At 44.1% G+C, this 12,190-nt stretch overlaps 1 protein-coding gene across 2 annotated transcripts; it reads left to right on the top strand.

Annotated features, from left to right (window-relative positions):
* Positions 1-2,225: 2,225 nt before the first annotated feature.
* LOC133924148 (uncharacterized) lies at positions 2,226-11,886 on the top strand. Of its 2 annotated transcripts, none has more exons than XM_062369558.1 (13): positions 2,226-2,427; positions 2,538-2,800; positions 8,944-9,081; positions 9,185-9,266; positions 9,366-9,442; positions 9,548-9,654; positions 9,933-10,044; positions 10,141-10,257; positions 10,345-10,436; positions 10,533-10,599; positions 10,700-10,778; positions 10,870-11,105; positions 11,225-11,882. In XM_062369558.1, exons 2-13 carry the CDS (start codon positions 2,597-2,599, stop codon positions 11,249-11,251), a joined length of 1,338 nt encoding a protein of 445 aa, XP_062225542.1. In that variant the 5' UTR covers positions 2,226-2,427; positions 2,538-2,596; the 3' UTR covers positions 11,252-11,882. The 2 variants fall into 2 exon arrangements, with proteins under 2 accessions (XP_062225542.1, XP_062225541.1); XM_062369557.1 differs by having other exon boundaries at positions 2,294-2,427; positions 10,867-11,105; positions 11,225-11,886.
* Positions 11,887-12,190: the final 304 nt, after the last annotated feature.

Genomic DNA, 12,190 nt, shown 5'->3' with positions numbered 1-12,190 from the left:
GGGTGTTCAGGATGATGACACGGATGAAGTCCTAATCACGGGGACTAAGGGCCGAAGTGGGATCAGAGGTGGTGGTATGTCATCGGCCTCATCCTCCGGCAATGGCGACGTACCGGATGAGGACGACTTCTTGGTGGGCGAAGGCTCACCGATTACTGACATCATGTCGTCGCATGGACGGTGCCAACCGCCGATTATTAAGAATATTATGAATTATAGTATTATTATATTATAGTTAGTATATTCTTATGTTAATAATTTTTTCAAACATGAACTATGTTACATAAAAGTTTATTTTTTTTATTAATATTAAAATGTGATAAAGGATAGGTCACGCGATAACTAGCCATAGCTTATGTAGCTTTTATAGAAACCGGGTCACAAAGCCGCAAAAATCATGATTTAAAAGGTTACTATGATACCATACCATTATCACACATGATTAACCGAACTGCAATTTGCAGTAAACAGCTAGTAACTCGGTAGGTCAATCCAAAGCAAGTTGTTATAGCTAGGGATGAAAACGGTCGGAAACGATCGGAAGAAGCTTTCACCATTTTTACTTTCATATTTTTTTCTCGAAAACGAAATCGAAAACGATAGTGCCGGAAACGAATACGGCGTCGATATTACGGGAACATCAATAACGATATTGTCGGAACGGAAACAAGCCGATATCGATCGGGAATCGAAATTATAGAACGATAAACACCGGCGTAACGCTACTCGCAATCACGCCCATGCACCATGTATAGGATCAAGTCAATTGATCGATAATTACACACAAGCACACTATGAGGATAATATCAAATGTTTAACTTAAGTAATAATACCATACATGTTCGACTTATGACAGGCCAAACAAACACATAAGTACTGAAGTATACAATCAGACACCAGAACATCGCAACATGTTAACATCCAACGAGATAGACATATTACATATAGTTTTTAGTTCAGACTTAACATAGACACATAATAGTTTAGACTTGACATAGATTTATATGGGTTGGGCTGCTTGTGGATGTGAGCCTTCAGATATGAGGGTAGAAAACGGTAATTATTGGGCTTAAAATATGATAATTACCAGCTAAATACGGAAAAACCCGAAAACGATCAGAAGAGTCAAAATCATTTCCACTTTCATTTCCGGGACGTAATACTATTTCCATTTCTATTTTTTCGGTATATCATTTTCAGCTGCTACGGTCGGAACTCTTTGAAAACAAGCCCCGGAAAACCGATATATATCGTTTCCATTTTCATCCCTAATTACAGCCAGAGCAATACCTATCATACACTGACATAGTTGGGTCTATATGTACTGCAGAGTCCAGCACGGGCACAACATCTCTGTCTCTCTGATTCTCTGGATCCGTTTGGTTACCCGAACGATTTAGGTAGTGAGTTGGATTTATTTGAGTTAGGTTGTGCGTATGTAATATTATTTATTTAGTTGGTTATATATGTTTAGTTTGATTGAGAAGTGATTGTGATTAGTTATTCGTATGAGTATATATGTTACATAAAATTAAAAAAAATATTAACATGAGTTAGGTTGTGTGTATGCAATATTATTTATTTGGTTGGTTATATATGTTTAGTCTGATTGAGAAGTGATTATGATTGGTTATCCGTACGAGTATATGCTATATGAAATTAAAATTAAAAAAAAGTATTAATATAATATTTATTTTGTATAAATCCACTCTATAGTACTTAATTTATTCTATTAAGTTTTAATCTAATTTAAAATACACTAATATGAGTTAATACTCACTAAATATTAACTAGCTGAGCCAGGCCTACATTTCATGAGCCTGGTTCTAAAGAAACGTAATCGAAATCTATTTTCAGCAGCCAGACTTGCACATTGATTTCGCATCCATTGAGTCAGACCTTGAAAGTGGTACAGACAATCAGATCTTGCATCCTGTGAACCTGATTAGAACATGTGTACCCAATCAAATAGGTCCGAAAAGCTAGTCCTTCAACCAGCTCACCTCCTTTGCATGCGATCAGACGCCCCAAAAAAGCAGACACGCACGAACCAAGCAATCCGACGGCCGGAGCGCGATCGATCGACAGAAACGGCAGGCTGACACGTGACCGAGTCGAAGAACCGAGACGGCGCGCGCGCGAGGTGTGCGGCCATGACGCAACGCAGATAAAGGCGCGCGGACCCGTCAGGGGGAAGCCGAACGGAGCAGGGCGAAGAAGCCCGGAGGACGCAGCTATATATATACCACTTTCTTTTATTTGTTCTCGGAACAACCCGTTCGCCGATCTCGCGCCGAGGGTCGCAAGAGCACGATCAGGCGCGGAGCAGCAGCACAAGAAGCGGCGCGCGGCTGCTGTTTGCTAGTTGCGGGGAACCAAACGCACGACGGCACGAGCCTACCGAGGCGAGTGGTTGCGGGTTGTCAGGTGAGCGGGCGCCTTCCGCGCCGCATCTTGTCACGCACTTGTTATTGCTGCTGCTGTTATTCTTCTTCGGGGGACACGCGTGGTGATGGGCGCTGCTGCGGGCAATGCAGGAAAGTCGCCCGGGCGGTGCGGCGGCGGCGGCGGCGGGCGGCAGCTGGGCGCGGGGGCGATGGGGGGCTACGAGCTCGTCCAAAGCGACGACGCGCCCGCCCTCGCGGTGGATCTGGAGGCTGGCGGGCCGTGCGGCTACCCCAAGGGCCGCGGGTCCAAGGACGCCGGCGGCGCCGGCGCAGGTTCCTCTCCGTCGTCGGCGTTGGGGCCACCACGGCAGCGGCTCGTCTCGCTAGACGTATTCCGAGGGATCACCGTGCTGGTACGTACAGAATCATTGCCTTTCCTTTTTTCTCTGCTCGCTCTTAATCTGTTTCCCTTCGTTATTGCTGCGCTTCACCACGCGATTTTATTCCCTGCCAAATCGAGTTGCTTGCTGATCGATCAAACCTGTGGTGCTCTTGGTGCCAACCAAACACGCTCCATGAACAATCATGGTGCATGGTGGTGGTAGCAGCGGTAGTAGTCAAGTTTCCTTTTCCCTTTCCCTTTTTGTTTGTACTTAAACGGGAGTAGTAATAAAAAGAAAACAGGGTTGCTTAAACAAACCCATCACTACAGTACAAGCTTTAGCTTTAGGGAGAGTATCACCAGCCAGCGAGGCCTGTAGGGATCGACACGACGGCTTCCGCTTCTGTTCATGCCGCCATGAACCTGTAGCTCCTCCAGGTAGCTCTGTTGTTCAAACAGCAAAGCCGATGTTTCTGATACTCTCTATCCAGCTCTTCTCTGTGGCTAGCCACTTGCCCACTGCAGCCATTATAGATGGGCAGAAGCGTAGATCACCATCTTGTTGCTGCTTATGGAGAGATATGGTTGTTTAGAGCTGGCGTAGATTAAGAATCACCGGCCTGGCTCGCCAGATTCCCAAGAGTGCTTGCTCCTGTCGCATCACCCAGCCTAACGGGGTTAGAACCGTCGGTGCTCAGCTCGGTCGTGGCCCCACGTATTCGCAATAAGAAAAGCCCTGCTCACCAGCGTACGGAAGTTCTTCAGATATTGGACCCGAACCGCACCGAAGAGTTCATGCGTTCAGAGTATTAGACTATTTTTGTAACTTCAGTCTCTGTTGCTTACCTAGCTAGCTTCCTGCCAGCATTAGGTGGATAGAAAAATGGTAATTGTCAACTCTAGCTCACCTGTCCATGAGCGCATGTACAGGCCCTTATAATTGACGCCTAGAAAAATCAAGAATAACTTTTTTGAGAGAAAAATCAAGAATAACTTGCGCTTTCAGATCCCGGTCAGCTAACAGCACGCAATTTTTTGATTGCTTGAGCTTGTAATATAGAAATATTCTTGTGTAGTGAGCAACATACTACATACGAAAACTAGAGTATAAAATTGGCTTGAAGGGCCAGATCAGGAGCAAATTAACGGAGCGACAGTTGAAAACCAGGAACAGCTTTTCTAAAAGAGAATCAAGAATAGAAAATGGGTGTAAGATGCTATTAATAATGTGTTCTCCACTGCTCTTCTTGCTTGATGCTTTAGAATCTATGCGATCAAACTTTTTAGATTTGACTTATCGTTATGCTTAAAGCTATGAATAATATTGACTGTACAAAAACTATGTCGCTAGATTTACAATTAGAAGTAGTTCATAAGTACAGGGTACGAAATATCTCGAGATTTTAGGCAACTGTGTGAATACGAAGGTTGCAAGTGAATTTAGAGAAGGAGATTAGGGTTCGAAGTTTCGAAGTTCACCAACGGTCCTAGGGTTAGAAGGAGGTGTAGGGAGGTGGCCGAACCGAAAGTGTATGATAGTGTGGTGGTGCGGTGAGACAAGTGGTAAGAGGGGTTAGCAGTGGGGGCAAGATAATATAGTGGTTAGTGCGGCAACGGATGGTGCACGTAGATACAGTAGCAAGAGGTTGAAGAAGGCATATGCAGCCACGATTTAGATCGGACGGTTCTCCTCCGTTGAGTGAGAGAGTTAAAAACCAGGCACCTGATTTTTAGCGTCTCCCATATTCTCTGCCGAAGGAGGGAAGCTGAAAAGCATATGCGTACTCCCGCGCCGGTGGGTGGCCTCTCCACGTCGAGACAAGCCCATGAGACGACCGATGCCTTTTGCGTGCCGTTCGGCTCGCGCGCGCCCAGTGTCCCTCTCCGGGCGTACGCACGCACGCACGCGCGCGCGCCGGCGCCAACCCGGTCGCGCGCAAGCCAAGTGGGGTCCGTGAGCTTTGCGTAGGAGGTTCAGGACAGGCAGCTTTCCGCCTAACCTGTGCTAATTTAAAGGTGAGCCCCCTGTGCTGTTCGATCGATGGATCCGCGGCCGAGCGCGTAAACCAACGCCACGCCCTGCGCTTGTGGTGGGCTCGTAACCGGGGATCGGTCCCACCTGTCGCACCGCCGGGAGCGCCTGCTCCACATGTTTGCAAAGCCACCTTAACCAAGGCGTTTTCTCAATAAGAAATCAGCTACCCTTCCGTTCTCTTGCTTGCTTGGCCCGCGACGGGGGGAGGGGAGGGGTGCCGACACGAAACGCGGCGAATCAGGGGACGCGTAAACTACAGGGGGGCTCACCTTTGAAACCGAAGACCTTGCCGTGCCCGTCCGGCAGCTTCAAACATGCATGTGTGCGACACATGATATGATCGCCGGATCAGATCGCTGAAATTCCTTTCTTTAGTTAAAGATAAAGATGGCATCTTGCTGCGCGCTCTCTCTCTTCTTGATCCCGGCGCGCGAGCCAGTTGTGTGGTGCGCAGACGCGTGCGTCCAACCGGCAACAGACAGACCTGGCCTGTCCCTGCCATGTAGATCGTGTGGCCTGATACGGTTGTCCTAACCGCATCAGCAGCTAGTTTTTGTTAGGTGTGATGTGAGTTGGGACTAAACCAGAGGAGTTATTTTTGTCCATCGATCATAGTACTGTATGATCAACTGCTGATCTATTTATAAGAATTGCAGTTAGCCGAGATCACATCTAACATTCTCTTATTTGATCAAAAGGCTAACACTATAAAGTTCAATCTTAATAGAATAATTAATGAGATACTACTAAAATCTTAGCATCTATAATATACTACTTTATCTCGATAGGATAATCATTTATACTTATTTGAGAGATGACTTATAAATTTATAGTCTTTTTTTCCAGAATCGAAGTTTGAGATCTCGATTTGTCCTAGAAGTATAGGCTGTCAATAAATGTTATACCGCCACTAATTTTGAGACAAGCCTTTAACAGAGAATCATTAGTCTAAATATGGTACATTACAATTATATGTTGAATATCCATATAGCAGGGAGTCATTATGTTAGAAATCCATATTATAGGCTGAACATTAATAATTTGATTCTGCATTACGTCTTTCACAATGTCAAGTGTTTGGCAACACCACTTATATGTTGTTACTCGAAGCAAAGTTGCACTCTAACATAATTAGTTTCTTGATAGAAACTTAAGTCAAGAATTTTTTTCGTATTCTTATACCACAACAACATAATATGAATTTCTTATTATCCAATAGATTTATAACATGCCATAAGTCATTTTGCATCATTAATGATACCTTAAAAGATTGGTTAGAGTCATTACACAATATGGCTCCTCCTACAAGGGTGAAGATTTGATTTGATGTGAATTTCTTAATATCAACACACCTTGCATAATTTGCGTCTTGATAACGCACAATTATATGATTATGAGACTACTCATATATGACCATGTAATTATTAGCACACTACGTATAACACAGAGTTGTCTTTAGTAGTTTTCCAGTGATCCAATTGTGGATCAATATCTATCAAGTATCCGGTTACATAAATTAATGAGGCACATCAAAAACTTAATTATAATGTTCATGATAGCGGTAGCGTAAAAAAAACTTTTATTGCCATCAATAATTAGAGTAAACTCCTTTAATATTGGACCTATCTTGGTGAATCTTAATAGTCAAAACATGAGAGGCATCACCAAGACAATTTTAATACCCAGAAGAAAAGGAATCTTCGAGTCTAAAACATTAATGTCCCTATTATTGATAGTCAACAAGACATCATCTATGTGAACACTAATCGTAATGTAGTCTTAAGGTTAAAACTTAATGTATCTATACGTGAGGCTCATATTATTCATAAACTCTAGAATCAAATGGAGGAAAAACTTTTAGAGACATGGTTTAGGGTCTCTCGGACTTTTGGTATTGTAACATAACCTCAATTGTCCTCGAGTATAGTTTACCCTGCCTCAGAGCTCCCACTAGAATCGACAACTCTACAAACCAGTGTTATAGCTTAGAAAAAAATAGTAGTAAGTTTGACTATCCTACTAGAAATGTAACTTATTTCTAGGATACTAACTAAATATATGCGTGATTATCTTTAATCCTTCCATATCCTTAATGGAGTAAGAAATTTGTTCATGAGGTTTATATCTCACATAATGAAGTATTTTCTTTCTTAATGAGATGTTCCATTTTCCCTCTCGAAATGTGGCATAACCATCATTACCACAATTTCGATGAGCTCTAAGTGAAGTCAATAGAGGTGGAAACATGATTAATGCTCTCCAAATACTTCATATGATTAACTACTGATCTATTCATAAGGACGACGGTTAACCGAGATCACATCCAATAGTTTTCCCTTCTCTTTCTCTTAAAAGATCGCGTCATCTGCATATGTGACGTGACCATTTAAGCCGTGAACATCTTCAGTGTGCTGCACTCCTGCCACATATGTGGAGGGAAGGTAAGGAAGAGCTGTGTCGGTGTCAAACTAGCACGACACGGCTACGAAGCTTGATGAAGCGACCCCTACCGCTACAGAAGAAGCTTTATAGGCTCAGATGTCTCCGACATCTCGAGATGAAGAGGGCTTGGGAAAATGCAGAGTCAAGATCCACTAATAAGCCTGACCTAAAGCCTTTTAGGAGTAGATCGATACAAAAGGCGGGCAACGTCTTTCGATGTCGTGTCACCCATCCTGATATCGTAAGAACTTTTACAGAAAAAAAACAGGTTAGGTGGCGTCGATCCTGATTTGCCGGTCCATGCTCAGCACAAGTTGAGCCAATTAATTTTTTTTTTACCCTCGTTAAGAAATGACTTCGCTTATTATGCTACCGCCCCAAATACGATGCTCATGGCTCGGTTCTATTATCTCGTGCCATGGCTGTCCAGTGCATCGAAAATGACTGCCCTGTATAAAGAGTAGCCATGTATGCATGTATGTATGTATGCGTGTACATACCTGACTAGACTGATCTGTCTAGCTCTAGCCTACCTCAGTTGCAGCCATTACTAGGGTGATCTGTCTAGCTCTAGCCTAGCTCAGCTCCAGTCATGAGTCGCCTCAAAATATCGAGCAATTCAATTCACTTCTGTTGACAAAAAAGAAGAAGAAGTATGTGCATGGAGCACAGCAAGGCATGACCAATGAGGCGAGATTGGTTACCCATCGTTGGGTAGTGATGGGTCCCACTTTGTTTCGTTTACTCCTTCACCAGTCACCACTACGTAAAAGCGTGACAGAGTACTGAGACTGAGAAGCTAGGCTTGCAATATTGACGGTAGGTCCCCGTCGCTTTGAACCTTAGGTGATTCATCTCTCCACCAACTGCTCTTTGCTACGCCATGTTTGGACAGCAGAGAAGGACTAATCTATTATGACATTAGCCAATGACCTTGGAGCTGCATGGGTAGACGGCTTAGGTGAAGTCATCAGCTGAAAAACGTCGTAGGATTATCTGGGTCATGGATAGGTTAAACTTAAAACGGCTCTTGGCTTGATCATCTCTGATGTTGCGCCCTGCCAAGTAAGGCACTTAACCGTGCGTGCTTGCCACGAAACTTGCAACTGATCGTGCTAAATAAGCTACACGCATCATATATACTATATATGTTATTGGCGTCGCCGTGGTCCTACGTACACTGCTACTTCTTCCCATCTTTAATGTTGAAGTGTTAGGTTGATATGTCGCCGACGGTAATGGCTAACACGCGCGCTTTCTTCCGGGTTAGAATATTTGCCTTTCGAGGTTAAATGTATTTGGAGGCCGTATCTGATGCCTCACCCATGTGTAGCGTGAAGTGTGTTTTTTTTTCAAACGAATATGTAACGTGCAGTTGTTATCGCTTTTCATCGAATCCTTCCCTTTGTTTCCTAAGATATCTATAGCCGGACCCGGACGTGCTTCTTTAAGAACGGTGGTAATGCAAGAATCACGAATTTTATAGTAGGTAAATAACAATCACTTGACAGTGGAATCATATCTAGTTTGGTCTTTTTAGCATGATCACTGTAGCTTGTAGATTTGCAGATACTTGCTTTAGCCTGGCGACTTTGGAATTTTTTACTGGCCCTCGGTCGTTTTCACTGAAAATCCGAACTACAAGAGCTGTTTAAAATCAAACAGAGCTAAATAAACTGCTGTTTTCCTTGTTGCAGCTTATGATCATCGTGGATGACGCTGGAGCATTCCTTCCGGCAATGAACCACTCCCCATGGGACGGCGTAACTGTGGCTGATTTTGTCATGCCTTTTTTCCTTTTCATCGTTGGAGTCGCCCTAGCGCTCGCGTACAAGGTACACATTCGCAAAGCAAGATCGTGACGCTTACCTTAGTTTCTGAAATCACCAACAGTGACCTCCACGACTTGCCAAAACCTAATCATGTCACCTTTTACAGAGAGTGCCGGACAAATTGGACGCAACAAAAAAGGCAGTACTCCGTGCACTGAAGCTGTTCTGCCTCGGTCTTGTTCTACAAGGTATCGTGGTGGTTATTTTTCTTGAACTGAACAAAGGTACACTTGTGGAAAAAATAAAAGGTGTTTGGTGTTTGATGTCTTTGCTGCAACACTACACAGGTGGATTCTTTCATGGTGTCCGTAGTCTGACTTTTGGGGTTGATCTTCAACAAATACGGTTGATGGGTATACTACAGGTATATGAAATGCTTCGTTTTATACGATATATACACTTGTCCATTAGCAATATAAATTTGATATTTGGCAAGTATGTAATCAATGACATATATTCTTGGTTGCAGAGAATAGCAATAGCTTATCTATTGACCGCCCTATGTGAAATTTGGCTCAAAGGGGACGAAGATGTGGATTATGGATTTGATTTGCTGAAGAGATACCGCTATCAACTGTGAGTTTAGACCAAAAAGTATCCCCATTTTTTCTCGGTTTATTTTTTTCCTCCCATAATCACGTCGATGAGAATAGACCATAAGCGGCTATGCACAATAGGATACACCAGTCAGTCAGTGTCAATATCATGTACCTGGTGTGTTCTGTAGCACTGTAGCAATTCATTAGTCCGTTACTATTTCCACAATATTTTGGACTATGGAAAGGGCATGAACAATTCTGTTCGATGTTGATTTCTTATGTTTCTAACACTACAATATGCTGCTGTTCGTCCAGGTTTGTAGGCTCGGTCGTGGCAATCACATACATGGCCCTGTTGTATGGCACCTATGTTCCTGACTGGGAGTATCAGACATCAGGTCCTGGTTCCACAGCGAAGTCCTTCTTTGTAAGTGCCACTTCATCATTTCCTCATGCTAAGAGATGTTCCGTATTATACATGAGAGGGGGAACTGATGAGCTTCGAGTTCATAATCTTTATCAGGTGAAATGCGGAGTAAGAGGTGACACCAATCCGGGTTGCAATGCGGTTGGCATGATCGACCGTAAAATCTTAGGCATCCAGCATCTCTACGGTCGACCGGTTTACGCACGATCCGAGGTTTTTATAGCGTTTCTATCTCTTTTGTTTAAGAAATTTCTATCTCCTGTTTACTCGGTCCCTGATAACTCTTCACTCATGTGGCAGCAATGCAGCATCAATTCACCACAAAATGGGCCCCTTCCGCCTGATGCTCCCTCTTGGTGCCAGGCCCCTTTTGATCCTGAAGGGCTTCTCAGGTTCATCGTTGCTTCAAACCATCCTCTTTCAAAGTTCAATGCACGTTTTTGTAACTACTGCCAATGCTGACTGTTCCTTCTTTGTGCTCTCACCAGTTCTGTGATGGCCATTGTCACATGCTTGATTGGGCTCCAATACGGACACATCATTGTACATTTTCAGGTACAGCACTTGCTTGCAGTACCGTTTGATCAGCATATCATCCATTCGACCAATGGAACTGACTCTTAATTTCTGTTTCCTTTCCTGAACTGGCTTGCAGAAACACAAGGAAAGAATCATGAATTGGTTAATCCCTTCCTTCAGCATGCTGGTCCTAGCGTTCGCAATGGACTTCTTTGGTAAGCACATCATGAAACCACTAACCCACCCTGCACATTCCGTTTCTGATCGTCAAGAACATTACCAATGACCGATCGTGATCTTTAGCAGGAATGCATATGAACAAGCCATTGTACACCGTAAGCTACACCTTGGCCACCGCCGGCGCCGCTGGGCTCCTCTTCGCCGGGATCTACACGCTGGTCGACCTCTACGGCTACCGGCGGCCGACCGTCGTCATGGAGTGGATGGGGCTGCACGCGCTGATGATCTTCATCCTCATCGCGTGCAACATCGTGCCCATCTTCATCCATGGCTTCTACTGGAGGGAGCCCAAGAACAACTTTGTAAGCTTTTCATCGATAGTCCCTATCAACCAGATTTCAGTAAACACACAACGAACTGAAAGTCTGAAACTAATGCGTTTGGCATCTAACGCGCTTGACTTGTTGGTGCTGTGTTGCAGTTGAAGTTCATCGGAGTTGGGGCATGAGGCCATGAACCTTAGTCAATTTGGCACGTTACACGGATACATATATTATTTAGGAGTCTACTTGGACAAAGTATAAATAGAGAGAAGCAATGAATCAGGCCTACTTTTGCTATACGGCCAGTGCATCATTGTTGATGCGCAGAGTGCTTTCTCTGTGAGCTATTGTATATGGTAAAGAAGCCTTTGTGTATATGATAACGACACGATTTGAAAGGAAATATAGTACAGAAATTTTTCACAAATGACGGTGGGAACTTTCGCGACACGGAAGCAGCCTAGTTTGGAATGCAAATGCAAGCGTGAAACCAGGCTGGGCTTATTTTAGTGGCCTGCTAGCCCAGCTCAGAAAACTCCGATAATAACTGTTCCTACTAGCCCATCCAATGTTCTGTTACCGGTGTCACTCTAGAAGAGATGAGTCCGGAAGACATCAAACAAGAGGATGCTCAAGAGGAGCACAACGGGAATTGGCATGAACAAGAGAAGCACCAAAGGAGGAGTACAAGGATATATGGGCCGGAGTGGTGTAACTAAGCAGCGACCCATGTATCGATAGTTGACCCGTGTGTGGATTGCTTGGTGAGAAACCGGTTAAGACCGGAGGACTTGTAAAAGAAACGATCAGACGATGAACATACGAAGAACTGAGTGGTGAAATCGAGCACGGCTCGTAGCAGTATCTCTGGACTCTATCCTCGATCCCCTTGCTATCTCTCTAATCAGTAGTATGCTCGTAACAATTGGTATCATAGCAGTTCGCCCTGGCGGGCCATGATCATCGGATGTGTCTACAAGTTGCGATGAAGACGGAAGATCAGTTTGCCTTGATCCTAAAGAGACTTGAGGAAAACAACAAGGTGATCGCAGAGGTGCGAGAGACCATACTCGAGTTGAAGGCGGCCAAGGGCGAGTTCGATCAATGGAAACCTCAGATGGAGA

Source organism: Phragmites australis, chromosome 7, assembly GCF_958298935.1.
Source record: "Phragmites australis chromosome 7, lpPhrAust1.1, whole genome shotgun sequence".
NCBI lineage: Eukaryota > Viridiplantae > Streptophyta > Magnoliopsida > Poales > Poaceae > Phragmites > Phragmites australis.
This window is presented reverse-complemented; position numbering and strand designations above follow the sequence as displayed.

What these genes read in the sequence shown, in the direction of transcription:
- LOC133924148 (XM_062369557.1), top strand. Translation starts at nt 2,597, where the DNA reads ATGGGGGGCTACGAGCTCGTCCAAAGCGACGACGCGCCCGCCCTCGCG. An exon ending in CCTCGGTCTTGTTCTACAAG is followed by an intron (nt 9,267 to 9,365) that starts GTATCGTGGTGG and finishes AACACTACACAG; the next exon opens with GTGGATTCTTTCATGGTGTC. An exon ending in GATCCTGAAGGGCTTCTCAG is followed by an intron (nt 10,437 to 10,532) that starts GTTCATCGTTGC and finishes TGCTCTCACCAG; the next exon opens with TTCTGTGATGGCCATTGTCA.